The 12391-nt window shown below is 41.4% G+C and overlaps 1 protein-coding gene across 5 annotated transcripts in view; it reads left to right on the forward strand.

Moving 5' to 3' along the window:
- Positions 1-12391, forward strand: part of KCNT2 (potassium sodium-activated channel subfamily T member 2) — a 222334-nt gene that overhangs the window by 133567 nt on the left and 76376 nt on the right. For all 5 annotated transcript variants that reach the window (XM_081914811.1, XM_081914813.1, XM_081914814.1 and 2 more), the window contains 3 exons: positions 98-262; positions 1109-1245; positions 8200-8263. In XM_081914811.1, coding sequence (XP_081770937.1) covers positions 98-262; positions 1109-1245; positions 8200-8263 — 366 coding nt within the window. The remainder of the gene's footprint in view (positions 1-97; positions 263-1108; positions 1246-8199; positions 8264-12391) is intronic.

Here is a 12391-nt window from a genome sequence, read left to right on the forward strand (position 1 = left end):
CTGTGTCTGCTCTGTTGGCTCCATGGGATCTACATATTTGACATTTGCCCTGAAATATACACAAATCACTCTTACCTTTCCATTTTTTATTTTGCAGTTTGAACAGCTCGCTTATTTGTGGATGGAAAGACAAAAATCAGGTGGAAATTATAGTCGACACAGAGCTCAGACAGAAAAACACGTGGTGTTGTGTGTCAGTTCTCTTAAGATTGACCTCCTTATGGATTTCCTAAACGAATTCTATGCTCATCCTAGGCTACAGGTAATCCAAGCAGATCAGAATATCAGTTGAGGCAGAAATCTCCTGCAGACTATCTTCTAAAACGTTTAGTTCAGGCATGGCTTGAAATGTTCATCTTGGCCAGCTTCACTAGACCAGCAGCTTTAGGTCATCATCATCAAGCTTTTATTTGACCGTCAGTCAGAAAAAAAAAAACATTTGTCAATACACAGTTAAAACATCCAGGAAGATTTTAGAGCTTAGCCAACCCTAAAATGGGCTAAACAGATAGCCCCATATCAATACAGTCAATTATAGTCTTGAGCAGCTTTAGGTAAATCAAAAGTCAAGTAGCATCAACAAAAAACTGTGTTATTCCAGATGTTCAAAACCGATAGAGCACCCAATTTTTCCTTTTGTTGGGCTTTCTGGAGCTTGTTCAGTGCCCATACGTATTTCTATTTTTATTTTGGAATGGTGAGATGTCTTTGGGAACATGTAAAATTCATGTTTCCTTCTGCAGAACCACAGATTGTTTTCCATGGCATGCAATGCTTAAAAAAAACCAAACACTTTGCTTTGGGAAGTGATTTGTATTCATCACAGCGTGGTGCATAACTTTCTACTTCACTATCTTGCTGGGCAGCTTTGGCATCAGCGAAATCACCGTGGAACTAAATAGCATGGGACCATTTCCTTTTGTTTCCTTTTTTTTAGAGAACCTGAAAGTGAATAAAAATTACCTGCCATAAATGTTCCTATCACACCACCAGATTTTTAGCTACTAAAAGTTTTAAAAAACAAAACAGTGTTCTACTGGCAAAAGATATATCCATATAGCATTCTCTTTTGCTCTTCCTCTGTTCCTTCTCATATGTGTTTTTGCAGGACTACTATGTGGTCATATTATGCCCCACTGAGATGGATGCTCAGGTTCGAAGAGTGCTCCAGATTCCAATGTGGTCCCAAAGAGTTATCTATCTTCAAGGTTCCGCACTGAAGGATCAGGATCTGCTAAGAGCTAAGTAGGTCAAAAATATCAGTGCTATTTTTTATTTCTTTCCCCCCTTTCTTTTGCTGTTTGTTACATTATTTTTATCTTCATTAATAACTGCTAGAGGCAAAATGGAAAGCAGGAGTTGCTTGAAATCTTATATTGTTTGGGCTAGTCATTTCTCCTAACAGTGCCAAGAAACAATGTTTGAAATTCTAAGGATTAGCAAATCAGTTTTGAATTTTACTGGTCCAAAATTTCTCTGGACTGTCTTCTTACTTTATTCCTGCTGTGTTTTGCTTTCAAAACTGTTTCCGCGGGGTCTTTGGGCCAAAGCAGAGAATGTGTGAATGTGTTTTATATATAATTTCTTAATTTGGTTTCATCTGAATTAGTGGAATTGCCTTAGGGAAAAGTACACCCTTAGGGATACCTTTATGTACTATGCACAGGCAAACCTGAGTTTTCCACTGAATAGCGAGCTGCCAGCCATCATGACTCCCTAACACATAGTGCCTGTATAATAGACATATTTATCACATTCACACTAAAATACTTTGAGTGTGAGATCATCTTTGGTGATGGGGGGTCAAAGAAGACTGACACCCCACAGTGCTGCTAATACATTGAAGGTGGATGGGGTTAGTTTTCCTTGAGAACAGAATGACAATAACAAGTACAGTGGTATCTTGGTTCTCAAATGCTTTGGTACTCAAACAACTTGGAATCCAAACACTGCAAATTCAGAAGTAAGTGATCAGGTTTGCGAACTTTTTTCGGAACCCGAACGTACTCCGGTTTGAGTGTTACACTTCCGGTTTGACTGCCACACTTCCATTTTGAGTGTTACACTGAGGTCTGTCTGTTTTTGCTATTTATTTTGCATTTTTGTCTTTGCGGCTCTTTTTTTGTTTTGTTTTTGTGACTGTGTGCAACCCAGTTCACCTACTGATTGATTGATTGATTGATTGTGTGACTGCAGTACATTGTTTATTGCTTTCATTTTATGCATCAATGGTCTCGTTAGATAGCAAAATTCATGTTAAATTGCTGTTTCAGGGGTTGTTTTTAAAAGCCTGGAATGGATTAATCCATTTTGCACTACTTTCTATGGGAAAGTGTGCCTTGGTTTTGGAAAGCTTTTTTTTTTTTGAACGGACTTCTGGAACGGATTAAGTTTGAGAACCAAGGTACCACTGTAGGTGGGAAAGTATATTGTCAGGGAACTGCCATCGGAGCCAGGAGTGGAGGTAAGGCTCTTCAGCGATGCCGGAGAAGGGCCCAGCAGGGAGAGAGGGAACTCATCCACTGAGGAAGGAAATCAGCGTGACACCAGGAAGAAAGGGGAGCAGGGGAGGGCTTCGGAGAGATGTCTCCAGGACTCTTCCACAGAAACTAGCGGGGAGAGCACAGGTCCTCTGCTGGCCACGCCCACCCTGCGCAGAAGACTTCCGTGCAGGGAGGCTAGGCGGAGACTTGGCGTCAAAGAACTTTTATGCTGGAAGAAGTTCAGGAAACGCCCACTGATGGATTCTGCCAGTGACTGACACAGCCGCGGAGTAAGGGCTGTGCAGCCAGGGAAAGGTTTAACCAGGCAACTTTGCCAAAAGTAGAGGCAACTTACGCACGAGCAACCCCAATTCCCATTACATATATTATGGGTTTTAGCTTATTTCCGAACCTCGTTTCCTTTCTATCAGAGAAAATAACATTTCTCAGTTCAATGGGTGATATCCAATGGTGAAGGGAATTAGTGAAATGGGAACACAGGCAATTTTGGGGTTCTGCCTTGAAACTTCAAAGGTTACCCTCATTGTGTCCCTCTGTCAGTGGACACAATCATTACTGGAGACCTGCCAATGTGATTAAATGTTCTGTTTTCAAAATTCCCCCTTACAATATGCAATGAAATTGCTTTAGTCCTTATTTTTAAAAAAGGACTTGGAGCAGCTTTGGAAGCAGCCATAGAAGCAGCAATTAATCATGCTGTACTTTTAATGTAAGGATTTTTCCTTTGTTTTAATTCTTGAGGTAGGGCGTTTCCTGCTTTGTGAAAGTATATGAGAGCCGTCCCCATCAGGCAGGCAGATAGAAAACTAGGCTCAATGAGTATCTAATGTAATCGACTTCACTGATCCAGACCTCACATCAGCTGTCTTAAGATGTCAGTCAAGTCATAGAAGGGGAAAGAATCTATCCATCAATTCATTTCTGCTTTTCACCTGCCTCAGCTTTGGACCTGTGCTTTGCTTATGTAAATAATTCTAAATCTGGGGCCTTGTGAGGAATTATTATCTCAGAATGGTGTGACCACTTGTTTGGCACTAGAAATGTAATCACCACCAGTTCTGTTACCACATTCAGTTTTTCTCTGCTATATCTAGGGCTACAATGCAATGCTGGTGAGTTGCTGTTTTTTCCCCTTAAAAAGAGACTTATCCAGAATCTAACAAGCAGTGTTAGAAACTGAGATATGAAAGCTAGGATCTAAATGGCACCTTAAACCTAGGTTATGGGGGCAACAATGGAATGTCTAGGTGCACTCTATTTATAACAAGAATACAAAGCTGAAAATTAATGAACTGCAGCTAAAATAATAGGTTCATTTTTCACATGGTCTAGTTCTCCCCCTGCCCACCATCCTAATATGCTTAAGAGGGTCTCTTCTCCAGCCTCAGAGAGTAGCTGGAAGTGGGGAGGCAGAAAAAGGTCCTCCTTTCCTTCCACTCAGCAGTTTTAATCTGAAATCTTAAGTGCAGTAGTGCACCCAGAGCTCAGAAACTGCTAATAATAATAATAATAATAATAATAATAATGTTGATGATGATGATGTAGTATACTCCGCCCATCTGGCTGGGTTTCCCCAGCCACTCTGGGCAGCTTCCAACTGAATATTAAAAACATAATATAGCATCCATCAAACATTAAAAACTTCCCTAAACAGGGCTGCCTTCAGATGTCTTTTAAAAGTAAGATAGTTGCTTATTGCCTTGACATCTGCTGGGAGGGCAGGTGCCACTACCAAGAAGGCCCTCTGCCTGGTTCCCTGTAACCTCATTTCTCACAATGAGGGAACTGCCAAAAGGCCCTCAGTACTCAGTCTCCATGTCTGGGCTGAATGTTGAGGGTGGAGATGTTCCTTCAGGTATACTGGGCCGAGGCTGTTTAGGGCTTTAAAGGTCAGCACCAACACTTTGAATTGTGCTCAGAAACGTACTGGGAGCCAATGCAGATCTCTCAGGACTGGTGTTATATGGTCCTGTCGCAAAATGTGCCTAGAATAATGGGAGTTTCAAACACTGCTAACAACTGGTTATGGGTTGATCTGTATAATGCAATCCCATCCAAGGAAGATGTACACTGAGTTAAATTTGACTTGCTCCCAGGCAAGTGGGTATAGGATTGCAGCCATGGCATTATCAATGGCACTTGTATGCTGCCTCATAGCATAAAATTCTGTGGGCATTTGCATGGGAGTAAAATCAGTTGAATGCACTAGGATTTACTTTTCAGCAAGCATTTCTTGCAGGGAGAAAGAATCTGTGATGCTCCAGAAATTGTTAAACCACAACTTCCATAATCTTTGATGGCTGGCCATGTTTGCTGGGGCTCATGGGAGTTGGAGTCCAAAAAGCCACAGGTTCCCATTCCTGCTATATACCTGGGAATACCATTGAAAACAGTGATGCTTACTCTTGAGCAGACATGTACAAGATCACATTATTAAGAGGAGTAGGCGAGCTCTATGAACCTGAAATTGCCTCCTTTTTTAAAAAAAATAGTTAGTAATTACAGGATACACTTCCATTTCTCTGGGAATATACTATGGATGCATGCCTAGAAACTATTTTTTTTTTTTGGGGGGGGGTATTAATTACCCCAAATCAATTTGAAAGAAAAAAGTAGAAAGAAATAGTTTCTATATATTTTTGGAGAGAAATGGTGCTTTAAAAAATCAGTGTTCAAATGCAGTCCAAGATTCACCGTTTTTGCGTGTTGGGGCTTCCATGCCACCCCCCCCCCAAAAAAAAATTCACACATCAATTTTTGTTTAAGGTTTTTGGCATAATTTTGGCCACAACTTTATTCAAATACACACATGTGAGTGGTTGCTTAGGCATTGGTTATGACTATCTGTCCTTGCCCCAGGGACAGAACTGACTTCTGGATCCCAGCGGAAGCCAGTCAGGGAAACAGTTTTTGGGGAGAAATGAAGCTGGGCCTCAGTCCCTCACTTCTCACCCTCATGCTCCTGGTTGCTTGCACGGCCCAAGTCCGATGCCAGGGACAAGGATGAAAAGAATGGCAAGCCCCTGGATTCCTTTAACGGAATTCCCTTTCCGCACCACCATTAGAGGGGTAGGCACTTACCCCTCTACCAACCAATTTTAATCAATGCCTAACCACCAACCTTACAAGTTGGGACAATTTGCTACACAGTAGGCAAAAACCAAATGGCACCAGCCAATCAGCCAGATGGCAAAATTCCTACCAGGCCCTTGCCCTAAGGCAGACAACCCCATGACAGGCATAGCAAGGTCAAGCGAACACCCCCCCCCCATTACAGGGAGGGTGGGCAGGTGATCCGGTGCAAACAGCCAAGAGGACGCCCAGCATTTAAAGTCTCTGACCCCACCTCCAAATTGGCAACATTCAAAACTCCCCAGCGACCCAATTTAACCACTTCGCTGCCTGGGTTTTATCCAAATCTGCCCAGCAACAACGGGGTGGCTTGTATCCCCAACCGCAACACGTGCTCTCTGCTATGGAGAACACGCTTTGTCATATTCCATGTGCTACACGGTGAACTTTTACCAAAAGACCTGTCCCTTAAACATAGTCACAGGAATTTTATCCTATAATAACCCCAAAGCCAAGCAACCACAAGGATGTACTTTTCTCCCTGCAAAACATGTAATCGAATGTACCCTTCACAAGAGCATTTTTAATGCTTTGTGTGAGAGGCAGCATTGTGGGAGCTTAATAGGCCATATTATAAGAAATGTAGCCCAAATAAACCAGGAAGTTGCTAAGCAGCAGTACTTCTGTCTCTCTCTATAATGAGGATATAGTAAAAGATAAGAAGCCAGTAACCCATCTAGTAAATGAAGTGTTAGGTATGTTTTGGCTGCTAGTAGTACACAAAAAAACCTATCCTAAATCTATTCTGTTGCTCATTATCCCAATTTGCATACTATTCGGTAGTCTCTCTATTGAAAAATGTTGCATGTCAGGCTTGCGAAAATTAGTGGCTGTGTAGTTCATCTTTTGTTAAAAGCAGCTGCATGGGAATCCTTTTCAAAGCCATTTGTTCCATTCTTTCCTGGAAGAAATTTTGGCTCTCTTGTTTTCAAGTGTTTAATGGGGGTGGGGGGGGGAAACTAATAGAGGACAGGGTGTGTGGTGCTGATGGAGAGGACCAGGAAGATTCGGGAAGGGGTGTAAAAATAAGATTGCTTCCACAACTGATGGGATGGGTGGGCTTTGGATTCTAAGCTCAGCTCCCTGAGCAAAATCGCCAACAGCTTCCTTCCTAGGATGCCTTTTGGAATATGAATAGATTTAAGATCCTGCAGAGTTTGTGTTTTCACTTGCAGTGTTGGTCTCTGTGTGTTGCTGGACAAATCTGCCTTTTAAACCTTTTCCTAGCTACATACTCCAAACAATCAAGCATGAAAAACAGCATTTGTCTCCTCACACTCCGAGACCCTGTTCTCCGGAGGACCTAGGCATAACTACATCTTACAGATTTGGTGCCAATTCCCTAAAAGACCTACTACTTCCATCCCAGCGAAGAGCATTTATGCTGGCAAGACTAAATGCTTTCCCCTCTGCAGTGTCCACAGGTGGATACTTACAAATTCCTTATCAAGCCCGCCTGTGTGCCTGTAATCAAGGAGTACCAGATTCACTGGACCATATTCTTTTGGACTTCCCTTTGCACAGCAGATTCTGCAAACAGATGCTGAGCAAGATATTGGACCAGCGACCCATGGCTCTGAGAGAAAGCTAAATGAGGTTCCTCCTAGCGGATAGGGACAAGGATGTTACTGCCCCAGTGGCTTCCTTTTTAACCTCCATCTTACCCGAAAGGGTTCTTAATGAATCATCCCTCTAGGGAACAGACAGGCGGAACAATCGAGTACCTTGTCATCCTCAACAGCCTCACTCTTGTCCCTTCTAAATTTATCCTAGTGTTTTGAAATGTTTTCATTTGTAATGCCAGTAAAGGCATTTGCAACCTTTTCCTTTTCTCGCTGCCTTTGGTCATTTAGGTTTGATTTATTTTTAACTTGCTTTCGTTAGCCAGAGTGAGCTTTCTTTTTTCCTTTTAAGTAAAGGCAGGAAATAAATGCTTTAAATGAATAAGAAACCTTTGAATTTGCCCTAAGCCATTGATATTAGCTTTTGCCACTTGTGTTTGCCACAAGTCAAGCTTTGCCGTTACACTTACGAAAACATGCCATTTCTGTTCCTTCTACTAATGTTGCGGCAGAACCGCTAATCTTATTTTAGCCAAAGTCCCTTTCAAGTTTGATTTGCTTACCTGACTGTTTCACGGTGTATTGATACAAATCCTTGGCAAGTCCTATCCAGAAAGATACATTGGCTTTACAAATTCCATGCTGGGTCATTAGGAAACAGACTGGAAATAAAACATCCAGTAATTTAATTAGGGACAAATACAATTGAACAATGTGATTCTGTAACTGTTCTGGAATTGTGCCACCCGTTTAGTTTTTTACTGGTTTAAATTTGTTTGGAAATCTGAATACCAGAGAAGAATTTTGCTCCTGTGCCATTTCCTTAAAGATTTAATGCTATTTAATAATAGCAGATTTAATGCTATTTTTTTTATATTTCCCTATGTTTCACATGCACCCACAGATTGTTAAAGTACTTCTCCACACTTCTGATGATGTCTCCATTGAAATCAATAGGCCGTGTGAGAATGTTTTGCTAATGTTTTTCGTATGATTTTTAGGATGGATGATGCTGAGGCCTGTTTCATTTTAAGTAGCCGCTGCGAAGTGGACCGAACTGCAGCCGTAAGTTTTTCTTCTTTCTTTTTTTTTTTATTAGTACGCATTTGCTTCTTCTGCGACTTCATTATTTGTTACAAATACATGGGCAGAAATCAGGAAGAGCAGTTAAAGTGTGTCCGGTTGCAGCAGCTGGATTAAAAACCACAGTTAAAATATATATATTAGGGTGAACAAGTCTCCACTTGGTTTAATGGCGCTTGCAGATGCGGCAAGAAAGAGCATCATGGTCTTATCAAACCAACTTCATGCTTGCACAGGAAGGAATCGTAGCAAAAACCCTTTACCATCTGACCATTGGGAAATGTCTCCTCTGGTGATGTATTACTTGGACCCCATGTAATTTTTGAATCTTTTTTTACCTCCTCTATAACCAGTGCCTATGGGGAAGGGCCTTGTCGTGGCGGCACTGCTTATACCAACGCTTCCCCCTTTTTACAGTCTCATATTCATCATGTATTTCATTTGTGAACCTAGGCCCAGCCAAGGGTACTTCCGCTGAATTCCAAACTCCTGAAAGCTCCCTGCCTTTCCTACTGAAATAGTCAAAAATTGTATCTTTATCTCCACTGCTCTTTGGATTCTTCGATTTCACAAATGGCTAAGTTCATCAGTTTGGCAGCTCAATGGCAAATGGAGGGCCAGCATTGCAGCAGACCACATCTATGTAGCCGATCCACCCCTCTCTCTACCTGAAAGACAATAAAAAGATTTAGTAGAAACTTTATCGATACCATAGCACTGATACACAAGGAAGAAGGCATGCAGTCTGCCCTCCATTATATTGATGTTCTATCACTTGACCATCTGGTCCAACAATTTTTTAAAATTTTATTTCCCCAGGCTTTTTATCATCTAGTGCAAGCTAGCTGTGCATTTTGTGTTCATTTCACTACCCTGAGTTAGTTGTCGCTGTTGTTTAACTGCTGTTTTATCCCTTTTATTATTGTTGGTTTTATATTTAATGTTCCTCTCTGTCATTACCTTGTGGCAAGCCACTCTACTTTTTGCTGAGGGGCAGCGGAAAACATTTTAACAGCCAAGGCACAGTCTGACCCCCTACTTTGGTATTCCTCATAGAACCCAATGGTTGCCATTAATTTGATTCTGAATTAATTTTAGAATGAATTGATTTTAGAATGCTGTGTTACTTTTATTGTTGTTAACCGCTCTGAGCCCGGCTTTGGCTGGGGGAGTGCGGCATAGAAATTTATTTATTTATTTATTTATTTATTTATTTATTTATTTATTTATTATTATTATTATTATTATTATTATTATTATTATTATTATTTATTAAAGCCTCTAGTATTTGAGACCAGACTAGTGTTTGGTTATCTGATGATACTGATAATGTGTATGTAGGGACACAAGTAATGAATTGCTGCCATGGTTCCCAGGGGTGCAATGGCATTTCTTGAAGTCTTTCCCCAGTGCCCATACATTTACACCTAGACCATGAGGTGAAGAGGGCTGCTAACTTTGCTTCTTTGTAAAATTACTTAGCTTAAGGAGGAAGTTTGAAGGGTTCTCCTCTTTCCCACTTCCTCTTTCAGCTCCACGCTTTTCAGTGCTTACATTCATCCTACTGACTTTTACACAGCTCCCTTGATAATTGAAGTGTGTTCTTCTTCCCTCCAAGTCTTTCTCCTTTTTTGTGTGTCTCTGTTGGGTAGTGGGAATGATCCAAGGAATGGGGATCATATAGGTTTGCCTCCAATCAGGAATTATATCCAGAACGATCAAACATTGGAAGGCCTTTCTCTGAAAGTGTGTAGTTCTTACTCTAAAATGTCAGTTTTTCAAATGTAATGGTAACGTCTGCCTCCAATTTTCACCTTTTTTGGGGGGGGGGAGTGTGTTGGCTCTCAGAAGGCTTGAGAATTCGGTTCCTGGCCTTTACAATGTGACTTTCACGCTTACTGAATAGGGAACCGTATTTTCACATTAGGTTAAGTAGCTGCGTCATGGGAAAAATATAAATCTTAAATGATTTCTGAAAAATAGGAAGCAGCCTGCAGTTTCTTGCTGCTGCCCCTTTATTCACACTAACATAAGTCATTATAAAAGAAAAGCTACTTATGTTCATAGCTGTCAACTTTTCCCTTTTCTTGTGAGGAATCCTATTCGGAATAAGGGGATTTCCCTTAAAAAAAGGGAAACGTTGATGGCTATGCTTATGTTACCTGCTTATTTAATCTATCTGCCGTAAAAAAGTGGTGAGCAGGGTATATGCTCCTAGAGATCATTTATTTACCAATCGTGAAATAACAACAGATGTAGCAATGGAACTTTAGGGATGGAGGAACCTGTCTTGGACCAGGCCAGATCATTTGCTTGTCTAGCCCAACATTGTCCTCTCTCACCAGCAGAAGCTTAATGAGGTCTTAAGGAGAGGAATTTCTCATTCCCCTGCTATCTGATTCTTTCAAATCGGATTGAACCCGGTATCATATGCAAAGTGTGAGCTATATTCCACCCCTTCGTATTAGACCAATTCACCTAATCACATTTTCCTTCAGTGGCCATTGCAAGCTACCCCATGCATACCTTCCAACACAATGTGGACACAATCCAGGAAGCCATCTTCCATATCAACACAGTTGTCACGTGACCTGCGTGAGGTTGCAGCCTCACCAAAAGCACTTTTTGCATGCATGGCAACCCAAAAGTGTGTTTTGGGGAGCTATGCCCCTCCCCTGAAATAGTATGACATTGTGGTGGCCATTTTGACCACTGTCCAGGGCAGTTGATGGGTATGCAATGAATTGATGAGAGCTTGGCTGTATGTATTTGCTCTGTCCTCACTGATACACACACACACACACACACACACACAGCCACTCTCATCATGTAATTGTGATATTGGCTTCAGTGGTCTTGTAGGGAATGCTTTAAAAGTCAGGATATAAGTGAATGGTTATGGTTTGTATCCAACTGAGTCATACTTAGAATAGACCAAATAGGATAATTAAATTAGTCATGACTAACTTAAGCCCAGTGAGGTCAATAGATCTGTTCTTAGTTGGATGACACCACATGTATTAGAAAGATTAGGTCCTATTACAGTGTGTCAATTCATCTTTCTCTTACTAAAATAGAAATATTCCTTTGTTACTTTTATAAGTGAGCACAGAATTCTGGTCATTGGGCTTTAACTTTTCAAACTCAACTTTGTTTCTTTCTTAGTTGCAATCTGTGTAGTGGGTATCACAGGGGGCGGAATCTAAAGAAAATGAGACACCACATATTAATATCATCTTACATGAACCTTAAATTCAATATAGGCATTAAGAGCAAATATATATTTTATTAACTGGGATGAAGGCGCAATGGTTTAATACAGATGCACCATTGTGAACTGACATGATAAGACCTTTTCCCACTATGCTGTTTTATTTTACTTTTAGAATTGTGTGAGAAACATTATTCCTGTCACAAAACCCATCCTGTTGAAATAGTTTCTAATTCTTATCAATTTAAGAGTCTGGTGAGACTAAACCGTGAATCCTACAAACAGCTTGAGAAAGCCAAACTCTGACGAACCGTCAATCTTTCTCAAGTTGGGAATGACTTGCTGGTACCGTCCTGAGAGTAAATATTGTAATATCGAAAGAAGACATGAGGGCAGCTCTAAAACATTACAGGGAAAATGAGTTGGTCACTTTCCAGAGGTGCTGAGTTCCATGAGACATTGGAGGGGGGCTTGCCACATACGTGTGGTGTCACACACGCATCGGTAGGAGGCCGTGAAACCTGGGGAGGCCCACCGCCATTGCAGGGAGGCCCGATGGGACCCAGTCCCTCGATATTGGGGGTTTAGCCCTGTCCCCACATACTTTGGGGGGCTGAGCCCCTAAGAGCTGGCACCTATGTTGCTTTCACATGGCTGCTTGGGCCCTGGTCCTTGAATGTGTGTACTTGTATGCATGCCTTTGCTTTACATGTTTAGTGCATGCGCTTTTGACCGTTGCTACAGGAAGCACCAGCCATGGTCAGCATGGATACAAATGTGATTGCTATGTAAAGGGTGGAGTTTCCCTGTGTATGTTGACAGGGTTATGATAAGGGCTGAATTGAGAATAAGTGCCGTATTTTTCGCTCTATAGGACGCACCCGGCCATAGGATGCACC

The sequence above is a fragment of the Podarcis melisellensis genome, assembly GCF_964234715.1.
Source record: "Podarcis melisellensis genome assembly, chromosome: 6".
Taxonomy (NCBI): Eukaryota; Metazoa; Chordata; class Lepidosauria; order Squamata; family Lacertidae; genus Podarcis; species Podarcis melisellensis.